At 53.4% G+C, this 22,584-nt stretch overlaps 1 protein-coding gene across 2 annotated transcripts; it reads right to left on the bottom strand.

Annotated features, from left to right (window-relative positions):
- Positions 1-59: 59 nt before the first annotated feature.
- Positions 60-21,146, bottom strand: ASB13 (ankyrin repeat and SOCS box containing 13). Of its 2 annotated transcripts, none has more exons than XM_038530202.1 (6): positions 21,018-21,146; positions 13,041-13,228; positions 12,184-12,334; positions 9,766-9,936; positions 4,078-4,269; positions 60-2,841 (listed from the first exon to the last, which is right to left on the bottom strand). In XM_038530202.1, exons 1-6 carry the CDS (start codon positions 21,058-21,060, stop codon positions 2,714-2,716), a joined length of 873 nt encoding a protein of 290 aa, XP_038386130.1. In that variant the 5' UTR covers positions 21,061-21,146; the 3' UTR covers positions 60-2,713. The 2 variants fall into 2 exon arrangements, with proteins under 2 accessions (XP_038386130.1, XP_038386131.1); XM_038530203.1 differs by having other exon boundaries at positions 9,802-9,936.
- Between the last annotated feature and the right edge of the window lie 1,438 nt (positions 21,147-22,584).

Raw genomic sequence — 22,584 nt, 5'->3', positions numbered from 1 at the left:
ATACAAGGTCTCATAACCAGAACAGGACCTCAGAGCCGACGGGAGGCTGAAAGGCGTTCTTAAACAGAATCCACTTTATTAACAGCTACACGGATCTCTTCGTCTTTATTTACTTATTTTTTAAAGATATTATTTATGCATGAATGATGCACAGAGAAGCAGAGACACAGGCAGAGGGAGAAGAGGGCTCCCCTGGGGAGCCCGATGCAGACTCGATCCCAGGATCCCGGGGTCACACCCTGAACGGAAGGGAGACGCTCAACCGCTGCGCCCCCCTAGGCGGCCCTACCGGGTGAGTTCTAACACGTCAACTGAGAGGTCGTCCCACCTGTGACTCCTGAGATAAGTGGAACTGTCCCAAAGTCTGAAGTCATTTACACAGCTCTAACGTCGGCAGACATCCACAAACCCACAACACACGCGTATCCATGTAACTTTTATGTCTGGGGAGCACTTTATACTTTTCAAGGCATGTTTTAATCACCCAACTTCAGCCTCCCCAAACCACAGGCTATCGGGGCCTCCTGTTCTCATTGGTAAGATTCGGGAGTTGATCATCAATGTCCTTTTATTTTTTATTTTTATTTTTTTATTTATTTTTAATCAATGTCCTTTTAACGATCCAAGTCTGACCTTATGTCCCTCCCCGGCGGCTGGGAAGATCTGGGCTCAGAGGAGCAAATTGGTCTCTGGTCGACTTGGACTCAGGGTAGATCGCAGTAAGGCTGTGGGGAGGAAAGCCACGGGAGTCCCCGAAGTCTTGGACATCTGGTCCCTCGGGCAGTAGCTCTGTCCACGAGGGCAGCAGCGACATCAGGAGGGGACAGAGAGGTGGGGAGATGGGACTCTGGGACATGGGCCGGGCCCCATCCCTTGAAGATGACAGCCCAACCCCCCCCCCCCCCCAACACAATGATCAGTGTCTCTGCTCCCAACAGAAGGGCCTTGTGCGGAGCCTGAGGACGGGCTCTACCGGACAAGTTTCATCGAGCCGTGAGCGTGAGACTCTGCACTCAGTGCTCCATGGGAGGAAGAAGCGTCAGCAGCTTCATGGCCCGGGGCCAGTTTCTGTAACAAACTGGATGAACGAAAAAAAAAAAAAAAACATGGGTGGACGGAGCCCAGGGACTTTGTTGTCGCCATCACCATCAGCACACGGCAAAAACACCCATTTACCCCGAACTTGGGTCTCAGCCGGTCCTGGATGGGAGTGACCCATTCCCAGCGCCCAGCCAGACACCACCGTGCCAAAGGCATCAATGTCATTTCTGAGACAGAAAACGCCCGTGGCGGCGGCCACTGTGGAACTCTCCCCGGATCCAGGGCCCCACCAAGTAACTGCGACACCCCCCGATGTGCAGCACCGTTGGCTTCCCCAATCCAGGCTCATTCTACTCCGCACGCTCCCCTGGGGGCACCTGGGGACGTTTGCCAGCGTCGGGCACGGGCGCTGCCTTCCCCGTTTCCTCGGAAGCCAAACAGCCCTGAACCAACTATGCCAAAGTCCTCTAGTTTTAACCGCCTGGTTCCTGTTTGTGTTTTTAAGTTAGGATACAGAGGCTAACACAAATGCAACCTGGATGAACTGCTGCACATGCCCGTGGCTGAGAGTGAGGATTAATTGTTTCTATTACTACAGGAACGGGCTGTTAAACGGCTTCTTCCCCTGCCTTGGGCAAAGAGTCTCGTTCCTACGCGGCTCAGAGCACTCAGACAACTCCTGAAACGTAACAGATGCTCCGTACGTATCCGCAAAACGCACGCGTCGGGTGGTGGTTAATACCGGGCACTGGCAACCTCTTCTACCAGTTGCAGAGCTTCGAGGAGTGAGCAAAATTTAGGGTAAGAAGAGAATCTGGTAACTGCAGAAACAGGTGAACGATCGTCCCTATGGAGCATCCTGACGGTCCTTTATGTTGGAAACAACCACCCCCAGCATCCAGGAGGATACACCTTCACATTACCTGTTTGACAGACTCATTAACAAAACCTACGTGCTACAGCCTATGTTTGCTCTAAAAGAGAGTGTCCCCTACGTACTTTTTAAGAGCAGAGGCCTGAAAAGCTCCTAAGAAACACTGTGCTAGTGTGGGGAACAAGTAGCCTCAGCCTCCCCCAACTCAGACCCGTGCAAAGCCCCCTGAGTGATGGGCACAGGTGGGCCTTGGAATGGGCCAACCACAGCTCCAGAAAAGCAGCATCCAAGTAGTCGGATGTTCCCAAAGCAGCTGTCCCAGGCCACATGGTCAGGAGCCCACCTCTGCAGCACAGGGGGTCCCTTCGGACACCCGAGCCACCATAGTGCTGATGGACTCGGCGACAGTGCCAGGAGCCCCGACCTCCCAGGCAGCAGGGTCCTGGTCCCCCAGCCCCACCTGGCCTTCCCCTGTGCTCCCAGAGGAGTCCTTCCTGAGTCCCTGCAAAGCAGGTCAGTGACAGGAGGACACAGGAGCGAAGTTCCAGGAGAGCCAGCACAGGGCCACGGCCCCGCAGATGCTGAGGCTGGGCCTCCCTGAAGCCTCAGGAATATTCTCCAGGAGTCTGCAGAGAAGACAAGACAGGACAGCCGACGGGGACTCAGGGAACGTCGTTCTATCTCTAGCCGTCGGGCAGCTGCAGCGGCTGAACCTGGGCTGGCCGCTGGGCACGGGGAGGCCGGCAGCACAGTGTCCCCCCTGCACCTGCCCCTCCACCTCCAGCTGGGGCCTGCGGCTCAGTTATAGGAAAGGTAATCGATGAGCCGGGGAGGGATGTTCAACTTGCTGATTTTCTCCAGTCCTCTGACGCCAGTGGCTTTCCTCAAGCTCACCCTGCAGAGCTGCGACAGGCTCAGAGGTGTTTCTGGAAACAGAGAACAGGAATCACACATGGTCAGCTTAAGGAAGTAGCATAACATCCTTCGACTTAATAAACACCCAGGTGGAACTAGAATCGTTTCCCTTTCCCTGGAAATGGCAGGTGGCCTGCAGGCCCCCTCTGGAAGGCTACCAGGCAGGATGGCCAGGACCCGGGGAAGGAAGATCAGGAAATGGAATTTGGGTGGTGACCACTGGGATCTCATTCTGTGGGACTTGGAGAAGGGTTTTTTTTTTTTTTTCCTTTTCCATAATATCATAACTTCGTGCACAGATTTGTCAGCAAGGGACTAATTAATCTATGGCTAGCACGTTCATTTCTCAAACCTCCAGACACATGGGGGACAGGGCGAGGGTTAGTGGAGGGCAGGTGCCAGCAGCAGCTCCCGTGGTTCCAGGCCACAGGCCCTGCTCTCACCACCACACACCACATGGCACAAGGCGACCCAGGTGGGAGGACTGACACCACAGAACAGCAGCATGCAGCTCACAGGTGCACCTCGTAGTGCCCAGGCTCAGGACCTCAGGACTAACGATGAAGCCTGCAGCTATGGCTCGGGAGGGCGAGCAAACCACAGCCAATGACGGGAGGTCCCTGGGGACCCCTGGCAGCTGAGCTCAGGAGCAAAGGCTGCCTTTTACAATGACTTGATTCTTTAAAAACCCATGTATGATGCAAATACCTACCTGATAAAAATATAAATTTACCAAAATATACCAAACCCAGCATTCTCAACTTATGAAGATTTATGAAATACAAAAACCTTTGAGAGAGGGGAAAAAAAAAACAAAGAAATCCTGGAGACACTCATTTTCCCGTGGTACTTCATACCCCAAATTATTTGGGATGCAGGAAAAGAAATATCTGCCGGGAAACGTGTGACAGGTACAGATGGCATCTGCCTCTAAGGTCATATGGATTTTGGTTGGGTAGGGCGGGCAAAAATTTGAATAAATCGGGTTTTTTCCCTTCAACCGAGAGGCACCTGAAAGCCTCTTGTGGTTGTAAGGCTTTGCAAACTCATTTAAAAATTTGTCCCCAAGGAAGTCTCATCCTCAGCTAGACCATTGGCCCCCTGTCTCCTGAAGGGGCAGAGTTGCTCAGGGGAACTCGAGATCCTTGAGTCATTGGTCAGACTGTCGGAGCGGAGCTTCTTGCAAGCTCTCGTGCCATTCTGAACACACCAACAACATTCAAGCAACAAGGAGAGTGCGGCCTCACTTTCGTAGAACTCCAGGCACTTGGCAGGCGCGCTGCTGCTCCAGGTGTAGTCGGATGGCTTCTTCCCCCGGTTGTCCCTGGCGTAGATGTTGCCTCCGAACTCAACGAGCATCTCAATGAGGTCAACGTTCTTCACCTTGGCTGCGTGGTGCAGGGCGGTCTCGTGAAGCTTCGCCGCGTTCACATTGGCCCCTGCGAGTCCAGAATGGGGAAGAAGTATCACCAAGGAGAGGACCTGCAGCCGCCAGAAGCATCGGCTGGTACGTTCCCGTTGAGCACAGTTTACGAGAGCAATCCTCCAACCAGGAAAGAAAGTCAGGGCAGGTCCTGTTACTGCTACAGCCTTTTCAAAATCTTTTTCAAGATCCCAAAGCAGTAATCACTCATTTTTCTTATGGCAAGAGAGCTAAAGACAAGTAGCTATAGGAAAGTGATATAACTGGAAACAGAACCAAAAAGGAGAAAAATAAAACCAAAAAAGAGAAAAATAAAACCAAAAACTTCCCTGGGAGTTAAGAGGCAGTTCCAAGACCCGACACAGTGTGTTCCCATGGGTCCTGAGGCTCTGGACTCAGGCTCAGCTACTAAAGCTCTCCTGCCTGTTCCTGCACACGTGCTCATGATGGGCACGGGGCAGGGGCTGCAGGTATGAATGGGTGGTCCTTAAATATAAATATTCTTGGGTATCTCAGTGCCTCAGTTATTGAGCGTCTGCCTTCGGCTCAGGTTGTGATCTTGGGGTCCTGGGATCGAGTCCTGCATCGGGCTCCCTGCAGGGAGCCTGTTTCTGCCTATGTCTCTCATGAATAAATAAATAAAAATTCATATATATATATGATTTTATTTATTTCTTTTATTTATTTCTTTTTTACATATTTGGGGAATGTTGCCTGTGTGTGTGTGTGTGTATGTGTATATATATATATATATACACATACACACACACATATATATATGTAGGAGATCCACAGTTTAGGTAAGAGATGAGGTGTCTTACTTGTGAATTCAGCTCTGCTATCCACCTGTTTTCAGGATAACAACAGACAGAAAGAGGCAAAGAAGTAGTATTTAATTACAGTATTTTAAGATGCATGAAAAAATTAAGATTTTGATAAAAATAGGATTTGTATAAAACGTCCTTCATGGCCATCACCAATTCTATGCAATTGGATCTCCTGGACCCTCAGGATTTTTTTTTTTTTAAAGAAAATACCAACTTCTTTGAAGTCTGCTCCTAATGGATAAGGAGGTTATAAGAGAAAGGGGATAGGGGATAAGGTTTTTAAAGAAGCCAAGCAAATACTCCAGCATTAATGAAGTTATTTCCCTCCAAGTAGATTCAAATCACAGTTCTAAAATATCAGCAAAGTGGGGTTAAAAGAAATCAGATTACAACATATCTCCACGTAATGATAAGTTTAGAAGAAATAAGGGGTGTAAGGCTATTAGATTTCCTGTCCCAGTGCTCAAAAATATTTGGAAATTCTGCTTTCTGACTTAAAATAGTTAATTTTTTAAAAAAAATTTTTTTAAGATTTTATTTATTTATTCATGAGAGACACAGAAGAGAGAGAAGCAGAGACACAGGCAGAGGGAGAAGCAGGCTCCGGGTAGGGAGCCCGACGTGGGACTCGATCCCGGGTCTCCAGGATCATGCCCTGAGCTGAAGGCAGATGCTTAACCACTAAGCCACCAGGTGACTCAAAATAGTTTTGTTTTTTGTTTTTTTTTTTTAAAGATTTATTTGAGAGAGAGCAAAAGCCAAGATGGGAGAAAGGGACAAGCAGGCTCCCTGCTGAGCCCAGGACATGATCTGAGCCAAAGTCAGATGCTTAACCCATGGAGCTCCCCAGGCGCCCCTGACCTAAAATAGCTTCAATCCCCTAGTATAACATAAAAACTGTGTCCATAACGGGGGTCACTGTCCGATCCTGAGAACACAGCGAGCACCCCAACAAGGTAACACAAGCGCAGGAAAGTTCTCTCCACTGCCCGCAGCCAAAACTCACAAGTCAGGTCAGGGGAAAAAAATCCCTCAGGAAGAAGGCTCCATTACCTAAGTATTTAATTTAGCAGATGTGCATTGCAAAAATAATACTAAGAGGCAATAAAGAAAAGACCTCCCCCATCTAACGGCCCCAGCACATCAGGGGTGCTCTTCCCATAGCGGCCCCGATGAATCAAGAATCTTATCATCGCAGTCATAGAACGAAGGGGAGGGTGAATGCTAGACGCACACTGGTGATGAGAAATAAACCGTAACGTGCACAGAATCTAAGGTGCAGGTCGCGGTCTCGAAGGTCATTAATTGTGGCAATAATCTTGCCAAGTGGGAAGGAAAGGGACTGTCTCTATTTAGCAAGAGAGAAGCGGGCACCTCAAGGGGAAACCTCTGGGTAGGAACAGCTCTCAGGCTCACACCTCCCTTCCACCCCCTTCACTAGGGCTTCTGGAGACACAGGCAGGTGACTCTTCCCAGGAGGGGGCATCCCAGGGTACCAAACATGCTCTTGGCTCCTCTGAACTGGGTGTGACCCAGACGGAGACCAGGAGGGGCCCTAGCAGCTCTGCAGCTGGGGGAGCCACAGACCTGAGTACACGGGGTACAGGGGTACATGGGGGGGACCTGAAAATACAGGGCAGGGCGGAAAACCAGCAACCAGGGCAAAGTCTGTGACGTGACACCGTGGCTGTCAATTAAAAGTACAGGCCCTGACCTGGCAGGTGAATCTTAGAAAATGCAGACAGATGAAGGGCACATATGCACATTAAAACAGGGAGCTGGGGGGGGGGGGGGGACACCTGGGCGGCTCAGCGGTTGAGCGTCTGCCTTCAGCTCAGGGCGCGACCCTGGAGTCCTGGGATCAAGTCCTACCTGGGGCTCCCTGCAGGGAGCCTGCTTCTCCCTCTGCCTGGGTCTCTGCCTCTCTCTGTGTGTCTCTCATGAATGAATAGATAAATAAAATCTTTAAAAATAAATAAATAAAACAGGGAGCTGGGGGGGACGGGGACAGAGGAAGAGGGGAGAAGGTGGGGGCTGAGGATGATAATGTGCCTTGACCTGGGGCAGGGGCGCAGAAAGAGGGATGAGAGAGGGAGGGGGAAGGAGAGAGGGAGGGGAGAGGAGGGAGGGGGAGTGAAGAGAGCAGGGCGGGGGAGGGGGAGAGACGAAGCCAGCAAAACAACTGAAGGAAGGCATCTGGGCATTAAAAATTCTCAACCTCATGCTTCAGAGAAAAACGGGTCAAAGTTGGATTTCAAAGCATCACAGGATCCAAGTGGACGCAATGTGCCGACAAGGGCCACCCCGTGGGAAGACCCCCCCCCCCACTCCTCCCCCCACTGCCCGAACCCTGCCCTCCTGCCCTCCTGCTCGACTGCAGGACCCCCTGCCCACACTCTGCCCCCCACCGCCTCCTTGCCAGACCCCACCCTACCCCCATCCCCTCCCCACCCACTGCACGATCCCCCCACCCCATCCCAGCCACCCCACCCCATCCCCACCACCTGGGGAACCCAGGCTGAGAGTCAGCACTGTACACCCTCCGACTGCTACAGTCACTGACCTTGGGGGATTGCCCCCCACCTTTCCTGCTCCAGCCCCTCCCCCGCCCCCCACGGGGCCTGGGACACCCCAAGCCCACCCAGGGGGGCCACCAGCTGGGCCCCATGCTGGGGGGGCTGCTTTCCAGGGCTCCCCGGGTTTCCCACAGGGTCTGCGGCACACCCCCAGCTCTGAAGAATCACACGTTGAGCCCAGGCACTGCCCTCCTCTCTACTCTTCAGTATGTGCAAGACGTTTCCTTTGACAAGAGTCCCTGTCATCTAGGAAGGAGGCGCTGTCCGAGGCCTGGTGGTGGGGTCACCACTGATGCAGGGTGCAGAGAGGGGCAGGGGCCCTCCCCTGGGGACTTGAGTCATCCCTCATCCTAGCCCCCAGGTGTATGAAAGGCCCCCACACTCTGACCAGCCTGCCCCCCTGAGCCCAGAGCTTGCAATGGGGCAATGGGGAAGGGCTGGGGGGAAGGGGTGGCTTGGCCTCCAGCCCCGGGAAGGGGCCCTGGTTGGACAATCCCTGCCCACCCCCAACTCCCCAGTAATTGGTTCAAGTAACTGGACCTAGCCAATCGGATGTGGCCGAGCCTGGACAAAGGGACTGGATTAGGTTTGACCCCAGGACCCAGTCTGGGGCCCTTCAGTGTACTGGACACAGCTGGACAAGTGGTTTCCCCCTCTTCGGAGAAGACACCCAAAACCTCGGAAAGAAGAGTTTGGATGTGAGCCCCACCCTGATGCAGCCACTTGAAGCAGGTTAGGGGCACCAGGCATAGGATCAAGCGAGCGCTGTGGACACCAGACCTACAAACCCCAGGGACAGTGATGGCTTGACGATGCTCTTGAACCCTCAGGGCAAACGGACCCTGACACCTGCCTCCTTCCAATCCTTCCAGTCACCGAACCAAGAAGTCCCCTCGGCCCTGCAGTGGGGTGCCACAAATCCTAATCGAAGCAGAAAGGATGTTGGGGTTCAAGCAAGCCCCTGATTCGGTCCTTTCCCCTAACAGCTTCAACCAGAGAACTTAAAAAAAAAAAAGGGCACGAGGTGTCGGAGCACATGGACAGCAGCACTGTGGGGACAGTTGGTGGCTGGAAAACTGCCATTTCAGAAGCTCAGCAGTCGGGCAGCTAGATAACCCCCGGCTGACAGGAACGCTGACCGGCTGGAAGGCCTTCGATGGCTCCTCATCTAGACGTTTTATCGCTGCGCCCAAAATAAAACTACCCCAGTGACTAACCGGACACAAAAGGAATCTCTTTCACAGAAAAGACATCAAAGTGGCTTATGAAAGCGAACGAGGCTTCCGAATATAAGAGTACATATAACTGACGCTCAAACGAGCGTGGTCAGGAGCGAGCTCGTCATCCTTCTATTCTCGGCCAGTTTTATTTTTTATCCTGAGCTGCACCCAGAACGGCTGAGCTAAGATTTTCCAACAAAATATTTACATTGGGTTGAAAGCTCCTTGCCAACACCCACTTTGGCTCCATTTTAAAACTTCTGTGGTAGACAGGTCCTGAAGCCAACCTGCACTGGACTGGGTTGTTTTTTATTTTGCTTTTATGTTTTGTTTTGTTTTCTGCCTTAGGACCCTCCCTATCCTGAGCCTTTTCAGAACACCTGACAAGCACCTGGATTCCAAATGCTGCTGGCTCCTTTCCCAAGGACCCCCACCTCTTCCTGATTCGGATGCCAATGAAATTACGCAGGTGCTGTGCATGGTCCTCGTGGCCACTGAAAATAATGATTAGTGTTCACTGAGCATCAGGTCCTGCGAAAATGTGATCATGAATCCTTCCAACAACCCTGCAAAACAGGATTTATTTTCCCCACTTTTGTAGATATAGAAAGGAGGCCCGAGGTCTCAGCTGGCAGGTGGGAGAGCCAGCTTCGAACCTGGTCTGTCCAATTCCACCGCCCAGCTCATGGCCAGCACACAGTGCAGGTAAACAAAACACCTGCATTGAGCCAGGCAGGTAGGAACACCAATATACCTGCACTGAGAAGCGCAGGTAGAAACAGGACACACCTGCATTGAGGAGAGCGGGTATAAATACACCTGCCCTGAACAGCTCGGGCATAAAGGCAACACGCCTGCGCTCGGCAGCATGGGTATAAACACGACGCACCTGCCCTGAGCAGCACAGCAGCAAATGCCAACGCACCTGCGTTCAGCAGCACTTTGACGCAGTCCAGGTGCTCCCGGGCGCAGGCGACATGAAGAGGGGTCCCAAAGTGGCAGTCATGTGCTTCCAGGTTGGCCCCAACGTCAATCAGAAGCCTCACACATTCAGAACTTCCTTAAAACAAGCGGAAAAGGATGGGAACCATGAATGAACATGTGCATCTGAACAAGACCTGAGAGGAGTGGCAGCTGAACAGGTAAGCCCCAGGCCCAAAGGGGAGCCGGAGCTGCGTCCCAACTAAAGGCGGTTGACGATCCCATGTGGCCCTAGGGAGCCAGAGAAGGTTGTCGCTTCTGAGCCTGCAGGGTTCAAGCCTGCCTGGAGGTGGGGGGCGGGGAGTGGCACAGCTGCCCCTCTTGGCGGAGAGCATAAAGGTTTGGGGACACCACCTCTAAGAGCCGGACTCTGCTCCCTGCTGCTCCGGCTCTGGGGCAGGAAGGAAGGTGCTCCCGCTCGGGGTTGTCTCCTAAGCTGTGTCAGGAACGCCAAGCCTGGAGGGGATCTTGTAAGGCTGCTGGCAGCCCGAGTCCAAGGCTCCTGGATGAACTTCCGTAAGCTTATCCTAGACCCCTGCCCTTGTCCCCGGCATCTTGAACGCGGTTTGAGTGGAGCTTCATTCTGTCCCGGGCTGCATCCTCCCTCCTCACTTAATCGTGCTTCGTCATTGGAAGCTGCCAAGCTTCCACCTCTAGCCCTGAAATCCACCCCCTGCCTACAGCCCTCCGCAGGCTGTGCCCTTGGGAATGTCTCGACCATGGTCCTCCTTCCCCTCCCCGGGGACACCTGTTCCTAGCAAACCCGTCTCCATTGGTGGTGTCACTCCTGAGTCCGTTTTGACCCCGTGCTCTCCTCTCCTTCATGCTGAATCCTGCCCATCCTTTGCCCAAAGCTTTCTAAATGAATCCATCCCACTTAGCATCACTGCAATGGCCCCAGCCCCTCTCCACATCATACCACCCCTTGCACCCCTCTATCCAAGAGAAGCAGACTACGCCACCCCCCAAATAGGCTACTTTAGCTTAAGGGTTATTTTGAGCTTACGGCAATTAAGCAGATACAAGAAAAGCTCTCCCCTCGCCCCACCCCTCCACCCTCGCGGCTACTGGCCTAAGAGCAGGACATACATTTCCAAAGGTGTCCCTACCGCCCTCCACAAGGAAGGACAAACTAATGACCAGAGACTTCCAGACACTTAGCAGCCCAGAGAGAGCACCAGAGGACTGTATATTAGCAGGGTGGAGCGTGTAACATCTCAGCAGATCACTCCGGTCCTAGTCCTCCATCTGCACAGGTGGGATTTCAGGCAGAGAAGAACCGATGCAGAGACGCAGGTGAGAAAGGGCAGGAGCACTGAGCAGCTACAGGTGGGACTGGAGGCGGGTCTCTGTGGGGCCAGGGGTGGGAGAGGGCGAGGAGAGCTCCCCGGAGCAAGGCCCAGGTCACTGCCCCTTACGTGCCATCCCAAAGACCGTGGCCTCCACCCTCAGGCCATGGGGATCACCCACCCAAGGATTCTGAGGAGTGTGTGGATCAGCCACACGATCATACATAGGGTCCTGGATTTCATAAAGCGTCCTTGGAATCGTACGATGTGCATTTGACCTGGATGGAGGTGGCGTGGTCTCCGCACTAGATCCGGGTAACAGAAGATGACCTCCCTGGGAAGTGGGGTGGGAGGCAGCAGAGAGCAGAGGCCCTGAGGGGAGCCGTGGAAGAGCATATGCACCCACACCCCCACAACCAGGACCAGCACGGTGACTGCCAATCAAAATACTGACCACAAGCTTGCAACCTTTGCTCTAAGGAGTAGAATCCAAGCTCCTTAGTCCCTCATTCAAAGATTTCCCACCTGCCGGTCTTGCCCTAAATTTCTGGCCTTACCTGCTGCCCCTCCACTGGGAACTTCTGGTCCAGCGAGCCTGGACAGGTCACTTTCTCTGTGCATGCAGGACCTTCCTCTTACCCTCCCACCATCTGAAACCTACCCATTCTTGCGGGGCAGTTGAAATCCCACCTATTCCAAGCCTCCTGGATGAGCGCTTCCTCCCGAGAGCACCTGTCCTCGGGCACATGTTGGGTCCCCTCTCCCAACTAGAACAGGGGCCCACAGGGCACAAGACCGTGAAGGCTGAGGGAACCGCGGCAGGGTAGAGGGACTTAGTATCTGAGGGCTCTGGAGGACGCAGCTGAGAAACAGATCCTATCCTAGAAACCATGGCACCCTACTCCTGGGTGAAAAGCATCTTCAGAAGGAAAAGCTGAGGACCACACGGCAGGTGAGCAAGAGCCAGAAGCAGACAGGGAGCGCTCCTTAGCCGGCCCATGGCTTCCCGTCTACACTGCTTGCTTGCACGGACTCACCGCTCATGCAGGCCTCGTGCAGCGGGGATGCCGTGTACAGGGGTGGGTTGACCTTGGCCCCGTAGGAGAGCAACAGCTTCACACACTCGATGCTGCCAGAGGCGCAGGCATCACACAGGGGTGTGCTGCCGTCGATGTTGCGGGCATCCACCTGGTGGGGAGGAAGGAACGAGCGTCAGGACGGAGGGGGAGCCCACGCCACGCGCTTTCTCCCCCGATCCACATTCATCTTTGCAAAGGCTCTTAGAAGCACCAGTTTGAGAGTAGGTGCCGGGGTGCCAGGCTGGGCCAGGGCTGGGAGTGCCCGCTAGCCCGAAAGCTGCGGGAGGGGGCTGGGCGGAGCTCTTCTCTCGGGACGGGGTCAACTCGGCTTCACTCTTGCCACCTGCCCCGGCCCCCAGATACACCCAGACTGCAGGAAAGCATGTTCCAGCTCTTCCGGGCCACTGTCCCGGGCAAGCCTTTGAGGGTAGGTGGTGCAGTGTGGACAGTGCAGCCCCGGGTGGACACTGGTTCCAGCTGAGCCCTCGGGCTGCGGGTGTCAGGCCAGCTCCCCACGGCCAGAACTGCTTGGGGCCCCCACGTCCACCCTGGCGGGCACACTTACACCAAGGAAAAGGCACCAGAGTCTTGTGCTCTGTGTGACCGCCCCCACCCTCCCTGGCCGAGCGCTGGTTTCCCAGCATCCCACTTAGCTGCTGGATGCAAGCAGCACCCCCCACGGCCTGCCCGATGCGCACGGCACCCCCTCAGCCCCTCCTTCCCTCCCTCGCCAGAACTGCCACCAGTGCCCCTCAGGAGCCGAGCCATAACCACGCTGGTCCTCGCTGTGCAGGGGACCCCGAGATGGCACCCACCTGGGCCCCGGCAGCCAGCAGCAGCTGCACACACTGCGCCTGGCCCTGCAGACTGGCTGCGTGCAGGGGCGTGATGGAGTCCACGGTGACCTGGTTGACACAGGCGCCGCTCTCGATCAGCCGCTGCAGCTGCAGGGCCTCGCCGCGCTGGGCGGCCTCGTGCACCGGGGTGCGCTCCACCCAGAAACCTGAAAAAGAAGGCAGACCCAGTGCTGGGGCCACGCCGCTGCCCTCCGGGCCAAGGGAACGTCATAGGTTTCCGGGGACCCTTTCTGAAGCCTGGGCACCACATATGCTCACGGAGTTGGTCCAGACACTCCTCAAAACCCCAGGGTGATGGGAGCCTGGATGGCTCCATTGGCTGGGCGTCTGGCTCTCGGTTTCGGCTACCATAACCTCAGCGATGCTTCCAGCTGTGAGTCTCCCACAGGTGGCCTTTGTCGGGGGGGCGGGGGGGAAGCTCACCTCCCTTTCTAGCTGAGGTTTTTTTTTTTTTTTTAAATCACAAGGTGGTGCTGGGTTTTTGTTAGACACTTCTGTGTCCATTGCAATGATCGCGCCAGCTTTCCTTAATTCTGTGGAAATATATTACATTAACGGACTTCCAGGTGTTAACCATGCATTTCCAGGATAAACCCTCTTGGTCATGGTATGTTTAGTTTGCTAGTGTTTTGAGGACTTTTGTGTCTATATTCCTAAGTTATTTGTCTTATGCTTCATGTTTTTGTCTGGTTTTAGCATCAAGATACTACCTGCTTCCTAGAAGGAGCTGGGAAATTATTCTTTTAATCTTTGGAAGGGTTTACAAAGAATTGGTATGGAATCTTTATTTTTTTTTAAGGATTTTATTTATTTTTATTTATTCCTGAGAGACACAGAGAGAAAGGGAGAGACATGGGCAGAGGGAGCAGCAGGCTCCCTGCGGGGAGCCCGATGCAGAACTCGATCCCAGGACTCTGGGATCACACCCTGAGCCAAAGGCAGATGCTCAACCACTGGGCCGCCCAGATATCTGATCTTTAAATGATGGCTCAAATTCACCTGTGAAGACCTCTGGGTCTGGGCTTCCTTTGCTGCTATACACTTTAATTACTAATTCCATCTCTTTGTTATAGGTCTACTCAGAGTTCCTATTTTTTGAGTCAATTGGTGGTTTGTATGTATATAGGAATTTGTTCGCTTTATGTACATCATCTAATCCGTTGGCCTAAAACTTATTATGGACTGAGCTGTGCCCCCAAAACTCCTAACAGAAGCCCTAACTCTAGAACCTCAGAATGTGGCTGTATTTGGGGACTGTGCCTCTTCATAAGTAATTTAGGTAAGGCCATTGGTGTAGGCTCTAATCCCATCTAACTGGGGTCTTTATAAGAGATTAAAACACAGGGGTCCCTGGGTGGCTGAGTGGGTGAAGCGTCTGCTTAGGGCTCAGGTCATGATCTCAGGGACCTGGGATCGAGTCCCATGTCAGGCTCCCTGCTCAGCGGGGAGTCTGCTCCCTCTGCACCTCACCCCACTCGTGTGTAAAATCTTTAAAAGATCAGGACACACACCTGGAGTGTGTGTGACCAGAGGCAAGCCCACGTGAGGTCACAGTGAGAAGGTGGCCATCTGTAAGCTAAGGGGAGGAGAAGCCTCAGGAGAAAGCAACCCTGCTGACCCCCTGATCTTGGACTTTTCCAGCCTCCAGAGCTGTGAGAAAGCTAGTGTGCGTGGTACAGGCTGCCCAGTGTGCGCCGTCTTGTCACCGCAGCCCCGGCAGGCTGAGACCCCACTGTTCAAAGCGTCCCTTTGTGGTCCTCCTTTCTATAAGGACCAGAGTCACGACCCTCTTTCATTCTTGATTTTTCATAATTTGCATCTTCTTCCTTGATTAGTTTAGCCTAAAGGTTTGTCAATTTTGTTGACCTTTCCAAAGAACCAACTTTTGGTTTTGTTTTTTTTTTTTTTTTTCCTATGTTGTTTTTCTATTCTCTATTTCATGGATTTCCTGTCTATATTATTTCTTCCCTTCTGCTTTCTCTGGCTTTAGTTTTCTTTTTGCGGTATCTGAAGCAAGATGTTCATTTGAGCTATTTCTTCATACGGACATTTACAGCTATAGATTTTCTCTTAGTACTTAGAGCTCTCATGAGTTTGGTAAATGGCTTTCTTTTCCTTCATCTCAAATTGACTATAACTTTTTGCAATCAACCTCAAAGGACCCATTCAACAAATTTGTGATTAGTAAAGGCACTACTCTGATCCCAATAGGAAGTAAAATTCTCTCTCCCACACTAGCTCACCGCTTCCCATCACTCTTCAGCTCTAGAAATGAGGTACATAAAAGTGGCGCTCTGGCCTCCCCATACCTTTAACCAGTGGCACTCACGCCGGGGCAGCAACAGCGGGGGGAGGGCCTGAGAACAGATGGCTGAGCCCTACCCCAGCATCCAGAGTCAACAGGTCTTGGTCCTGAGAATGTGAATTCCCTAATAGGTTCCCATGTGATGCTGATGGTCTGGGGACCACACTTTGAGAGCCACTGGCCGAGACAGTACTTCTCCCTGTGAATAAAGCCCCCTCTCCCCCTCAAACTCCTCACCCCATTCCTACCTCTTCTCACTCACCCTACATAAATTCTAGTTGTATCTTTCCACACTGCAATCCAAAGATGGCTCTCTCCAGGAGGACTTGCCCCACCTCTGCCCCTATCTGGGTCAGCATCTTGTCTGTGCTCCCATGGCCCACCCGCCTGCTTGTGTGTTCCCACCAGACCGTGGTCATCACCTGTTTGCCTGCTACCTGCCACACTGGAGAACAGACTAATGGCCACATAGGTCGGTTCCCAGAAGCATCCGTTCCACGCCCAGAGGAGTGCTCTAAGTTAATCACAGTAATCCTCACTCCTGTCAGGACACCTGACCCAACTGTAGTTCCCAAGAAAGGAAGGCGAGCGTGTGAGTGGTTTCACAGCTTCAAAACTCCCCTCTGTCCCAAGGACTTCCAGGAGAAGACCATCTCCCTGCTTCGCCTGGATACTGCCTAGACATGATCACAGAATTGCTTAGCCCTCCAGCCACCTGCCTGAGCTTGGAGCCTACAAGAACGGCGGGGCTGAGCACCAAAGCCTTGAATGTAGTGAGCCCAAGGTCACGTGGGGCCTGGTGCCCAGCTTCCGGTTGGGCCCCCTACTATGTGAGGAGGGTTCTTGTCTGGGTCAAATGGAGACAAAAGCACACAAACTAGCCCGAGACTGACCTACCTGAATGCACACACTACAGCTATGTTTTCTCAGTGTCCATTACCTAAGATACAGTGGCATCTTCCAGGCACTAGGCTTAAAAAAAAAAAGTCCTAAATGGCAATGCTGGGTTAATACTGACCCACCCTTATTATCACGCCCCCTACTTCAAAGGCAAGATCCCATTCCTCTTCATAATAGCACTTGTCTTTTATCACATTACACGTCTTATTACATTCCCCTAGAAAACCACCTAACCCACCAGTCCATCCACAAATCTTGCCGGAGCACTCCTACAGACCCCAAGTGGGGTGACTTGCTCTCCTCCGCCAAGGGAGAACTTCCTCATTTACGTGCTGATGGCCGTCTACGAAGCTGGCCCAGTGCCTCCACCGTGGGGCAGGAAAGTATGGGGGCCGAGAGCTCTCTGCTGCTGCATCTGAAACTTGGCCACTCATTAGCTTCTGCAGGACTTTGCCCCCCCCCCCCCCGAGTGTTTCTTCACCTACAAATCGGGTTGTTGATAATTTTCATAATCCACCACTGAATAAACTGTAAAGTGAGCTAAAGTAAGCAAAAGCACTTAGTGTGAGGCCTGGCACAAAGTGCTCGCCAAATGGTGGCTCTTAGTAAACAGGGACCTGATCATATGTGGGGTGGGAGGGAGGGGTAGAGGCAAAAGGAGAGCTGAAACTCAGGAAGATTCAATTCTCACAAAATATAAGAGCCGAGCTTGTGGGGCTTTCTATATACTGCCTTGGGAAGGGGACTTGCAAAAAAAAAAAAAAAAAAAAAAAAGGAAGGGGACTTGCTTCCCCAGTAGTAATCACCTGTCCCTGGCATGCCTGTCTTGGGGGTTAGTGAACAGTGGCCTTCACTGTAAATTTGGTCCGAAAGAAGGAAAACCCAATGGAGTAGTGTGAAGGGTTGCAACCCTACAAAGAGGAAAACAGGGTGTGAGGCCCTGAATCTTGCAGCAAAAAGGGAGAGGCAGCTCAGGAAGGCCAGGGAGCCTTCGATGTCTTACACTTTGCAGATAATTTGTTTTTTGGGGTTTTTTGCCTTTTTTTTTTTTTTTTTTTTTTTTTTTTTTTTTTTTACGAGTTGAAGGCCTGTGGCAATTCTGTGTTGCAATTTTTCCAACGGTGTTTGCTTCACTTTGTGTCTGTCATGCTTTGGTAATTCTTGCAATATTCCCAACTATTACATCTGTTCCAGTGATCGATCAATCACCTCAGATGGTCTCCGTCTGCAGGTGCCACAAACTACACCCACATAAGATGGTGAACTGAATCGGCAAATGTGTGTGTTCTAATTTCACCAACCCGCTGTTACCCAGTCTCCCTCTCTTCGGGCCTCCCCATTCCCTAAGCCCACAACATTGAAATTAAGACCAGTTAATAGCCCCATGATGGCCTCTATGTGTTCAAGCGAAAGGAAGAGTCCCCCCCCCCCCCCCCAATCTCTCACTTCAAATCAAAAGCTAGAAATGAAACTCTGGGAAACGAACAAGGGGCAGTGGAAGGGGAGGTGGGCGAGGGGTCGGGGTAACTGGGTGACGGGCACTGAGGGGGGGCACCTGATGGGATGAGCACTGGGTGTTACACCATATGTTGGCAAATCGAACTCCAATAAAAAAATACCAAAAAGGGATCCCTGGGTGGCGCAGCGGTTTGGCGCCTGCCTTTGGCCCAGGGTGCGATCCTGGAGACCCGGGATCGAATCCCATGTCAGGCTCCCGGTGCATGGAGCCTGCTTCTCCCTCTGCCTGTGTCTCTGCCTCTCTCTCTCTGTGTGACTATCATAAATAAATAAAAATTTAAAAAAAAAAAAAAACTAGAAATGAGGGGCGCCTGGGTGGCTCAGTCAGTTCAGCATCCGACTCTTGATACCAGTGAAGGTCACGACCTCAGAGTTGTGAGATCAGCCCCACTGCAGGCTCCCTGCTCAGCACCAAGTCTGCTTGAGATTCTCTCTCCTTCTCACCTACCCTTCTGCAGCCTCCTCCACTCACATAGATTCACTCTAAAATCTTTAAAAAAAAAAAAACAAAAAAAAACTAGAAATGATTAAGCTCGGAAAGGAAGGCATGTGGAAAGCTAACACCAGCTGAAAGCTAGGCCTCTTGCACCAAACAGCCAAGTTGTGAATGCAAAGAAAGTTCCTGAAGGAAATTAAAAGTGCTACTCCAGTGAACACATTCATAAGATGAAACAGCCTTACTGCTGATATGGAGAAAGTTTAGGTGGTCTGGAGAGAAGATCAAACCAGCCACAACACTGCCTTAAGCCAAAGCCCGATCTAGGGTAAGGCCCTAACTCTCTTCCATTCCATGAAAGGTGAGGAAGCTGTAGAAGAAAAACTGGAAGCCAGCAGAGGTTGGATTGTGAGGTTTAAGGAAAGGAGCCACCTCCAAAACAAAGGTGCAAGGGGAAGCAGCAGGCGGTCCAGAAGATCTAGCTAAGAAAATTAATGGTGGCTACACCAAACATTATCAGTGTGGATGAAACAGCCTTCTATGGGAAGAAGATGCCATCTAGGACTTTCACAGCTAGAGAGAAGTCAAAGCCTGGCTTCAGGGGACAGACAGGCTCTCTCGTGAGCTGTTAAGCTGGAGACTTTAAGTTGAAGCCAATGGTCACTGAACATTTCAAAAATCCTAAGGCCCTTAAGAATTATGCTAAATCTACTCTTCCTGTGTTCATAAGTGAACAACAAAGCCTAGGTGAGCACGCGAATGTTTCCAACACAGTTTACTGAATATTTTAAGCCCACTCTTGAGACTTAACTGCTCAGAGAAAACACTCAACCTTACCAACTGATTAGAGATTAATGTATTTTATGGGAAGGGCGTGAGCCTTTTAGCGTCAAACAAGCAACCCAGAAAAAAATCCACCTGGGTTTAAACCTCAGCCTTGCTTCTTTCTAGTTGCATGAACTCAATAAGGACTGTCCATAGCTGCCCCAGGGTTCGCGGCTAGTGCTGGCATATAACCTAGCAGCTCCAGGCTCTTACGGTGGTCCCAGAAACACTCTCCTTTCTCTTTCCATCTCACCCTCTGAATACCCCAGACAGTAGTGGGCTGTGTTTGGAGTTCCTGGCCAAGGATGACTGAAGAAAACTGGCTCACCTAGCTTAGAGCACCCTAGTCCTCAAGGTACCCTTTGTCGTCTTCTGCTAGCCTCTCAGGTACAACTCTTGGGTCCAGATCCTAAATGTGGGATCACGTTTTCAACTGTGCAAATGGGCACTTACCTTGGGTCCGCTACAACCTGTATTACATTTGCTGAGTTACGAATTCTGGATTCACTTAGGAGGTGACTTGCCAAAAAAAAAAAAAAAAAAAAAGGAGGTGACTTGCCCTAAATTGTCTGCAGAGCCTTACAATATGGCCTTAATAAGCACACTCTTTACCTCTGTGAGGTGTTCTATTGAAAAAATGGAAAATCTAATGCTTTGAAATATACCATGCATCTAGACTTTCAGATCTGAATGTTAAAATGGGTTACCAGTTCCTACAGTGGGCCTCTGCTTCTGCTGGGATAGCAGGCTTCCAGGTTCAATACATTCAGCGGATTCATTAGTGTTGAAAAGAAAAGCATCGGGACATATTTTTTTAGAGGAAATAAAAGAATGAGTGTCAAAAACATCCACGAGCCTCAGAAGCTGTAAATCCATTGATGGAGCGTGCTTTTCTCTTCAAGATTCCCTAAACCAGGCGAAAACAAAAACGCTCAGAAGTAAATGCTGTGTTATTAAGCATTGTGTGTGAACAAAAATAAGGAAACTGTGCCTAGGCCACCCTGGTTAGCTGTTCATCACTTATTTAACTGAACCAAACGCAGATCGTGCTGAGGTCCAAGTCTTGTGCGTGCCCAGGGTGGAAGGCCAGCTAACACCAGACACTTGTTCAACGCCTTTGATCTTGTTGACGGTGGCTGTTTTGCAAGATCAACTCAAATACCTGCCTTGCTAAGACAGTAATCCCTCTCAGACCAAACGTACTCCTAAGACTCCTCAGCGTTATTGGCACTGCTGTTTTTAACCAGTGTAAAAGTACTTTAGATTTTTTTTTTTTCTTCCAGGTTTTCAAAGTGCGTTCTGGGCACGTGTCGTCTGTAGTATTAGTTCATGGGCAGGGATGTTTGCTTCCCCCAGAGAATGTCCCTTTGCCCTCGAATTTATTTTATTCTTCCGTAGCCAGAATATTAGAAGCAAGATGCAGGGAAGAACCTAGATGGACTTTTTTTTTTTTTTTCTTAAACACACAGGGTGACCTGTCACAAGGGCACCCCCTCCTCCCGGAGCGCATGCCTTGGGTCCTGGCCGGGTGTACCTGTAGGATGCTAGTGACGGTGCGCCCCGACCCCGCAGGCCGCTGGAAGACGTTGCGGCTCCCTCACCGAGCACCTCTGGGCGCTGAGCCTGGCCGCGACCTGCCCGGCCCTCCCCAAGGTGCTTGGTGCGCAGGTGCGTCTGCGGCTGGGATGTCCCGCGCCTGGCGCGCCACCACCGCGACGAGCCCTGCAACGCGCCGGCCGGGGGCTGGGAGCCCGAGATGCTCGCGGGCACCCGGCGGGTCCCCGACCTCCGCCCGCCCCGACGCCCCCGCCCGCGCCCTGGGGCAGCGCGTCCCCGCGGCCGCGCGCGTGTCCTCAGACGCACCTGCCCGCCCGGGGGCAGCGCGGCCCCCGCTCCCGCCACCACCCCCCCCCGCTCCCGGCGCCCCCGCGCCCCCCGCGCCCGCACCTACCCACGTCGCCCAGGAAACAGCCGTCCGCGGTGCGGGGCTCCATGCCGCCCTCCCGCTGCTGCCGCGCGCCCGCACACCCCGAGACTCGGGCGCCCGCGACCTGGGCGGGGCTCCGCGGGCGGGGGGCGGGGCGGGCGCCCGAGGGCACCCGGGAGTTGTAGTTCCGCCGCGCCGGGGCCCGGAGCCGTGCGCACGGCGAGCCACGTTGGAGCTCCCGACCCGGCCGGGCGCTGTGGGCTGGAGGGTGGGGGCGGGAGGGCGCCGGCGCGGTGCACGGACAGGCGGGGTCCCGCTGCAGCTCCGGGCCGGGCCGGGCTGGGGTGGGGGGCGCCGCGGAGCTGCTGGGCGCGGTGTACGGCCAGGCGGGGTCCCGCTGCAGCCCCGGGCTGGGGGTGGGGGGGCGCCGCGGAGCACGGCCAGGCGGGTCCCGCTGCAGCTCGGGCCGGTCCGGGGGTGGGGGTGGGGGGGGTCGCCGCGGAGCTGCTGGGCGCGGTGCACGGCCAGGCGGGGTCCCGCTGCAGCCCCGGGCTGGGGGTGGGGGGGCGCCGCGGAGCACGGCCAGGCGGGGTCCCGCTGCAGCCCCGGGCTGGGGTGGGGTCGCCGCGGAGCTGCTGGGCGCGGTGCACGGCCAGGCGGGGTCCCGCTGCAGCCCCGGGCTGGGGGTGGAGGGTCGCCGCGGAGCTGCTGGGCGCGGTGCCCGGCCAGGCGGGGTCCCGTGGCGCTCGAGCTCCCCGCCCCCTTCCCCCGGGTCCCCTGTGTCGGGCGGAGCCGGCGCTCCCTCCCTTCCGAGGCCCGCCCCGGGACTGAAGCACCGCCTTCCGATTAAGTCCGGGGCGGGGCGGGGGAGCCACCGAGTAAGTGAGGTGTAGCCTGTTTTGCTTTTGAAAAGCCAGTCGGGGATCCCTGGGTGGCGCAGCGGTTTGGCGCCTGCCTTTGGCCCAGGGCGCGATCCTGGAGACCCGGGATCGAATCCCACGTCGGGCTCCCGGTGCATGGAGCCTGCTTCTCCCTCTGCCTGTGTCTCTGCCTCTCTCTCTCTCTCTGTGACTATCATAAATAAATAAATAAAAAAAAAAAAAAAAAAAAAAAGCCGGTCGCCCGGCTTGGAAGGCTGAAGTCTGTCGAAGTTGCTGGTGGCCTGGTCACCGGGTTTCTCGGGCCGCCCTGACCCGGAGACTCCACGCAGAAGTTAGTTTGCGCTGCCCTAAGGGGCATCAGCGGGATTTACCTGGGGCGGATATACCTGAGGACCAGTAGGGCGCAGAAGGATTGACCTCCCTCCCCTGGACGACTCGGATCTTTTCCTCCGGTCTAGACCGCGGGCGCTGCATCCAGCGGGAGTTTGAACTCCCTCTGACCAAAGTGCCTGGGGAGTCCCAACCCCAGGCCTGAAATGACACTTCAAGCCGCTTAGCAGTGTGGGTTCGCACCCTCATTGCCACTTGTTGACCAAAATGAGGCTCTTGCATTTTTCTTGCAAGTTTCTTGCATTCTGTATTAAATGCACATTTTAAAAATCTGGTTGCTGTGGGGTGTTATTTTTTCCTATGACAATGCTGGTGTCCTA

Source organism: Canis lupus, chromosome 2, assembly GCF_011100685.1.
Source record: "Canis lupus familiaris isolate Mischka breed German Shepherd chromosome 2, alternate assembly UU_Cfam_GSD_1.0, whole genome shotgun sequence".
Lineage (NCBI taxonomy): Eukaryota > Metazoa > Chordata > Mammalia > Carnivora > Canidae > Canis > Canis lupus.
Note: the sequence above shows the minus strand (reverse complement) of the source record. Positions and strands in the feature narration are given on the sequence as shown.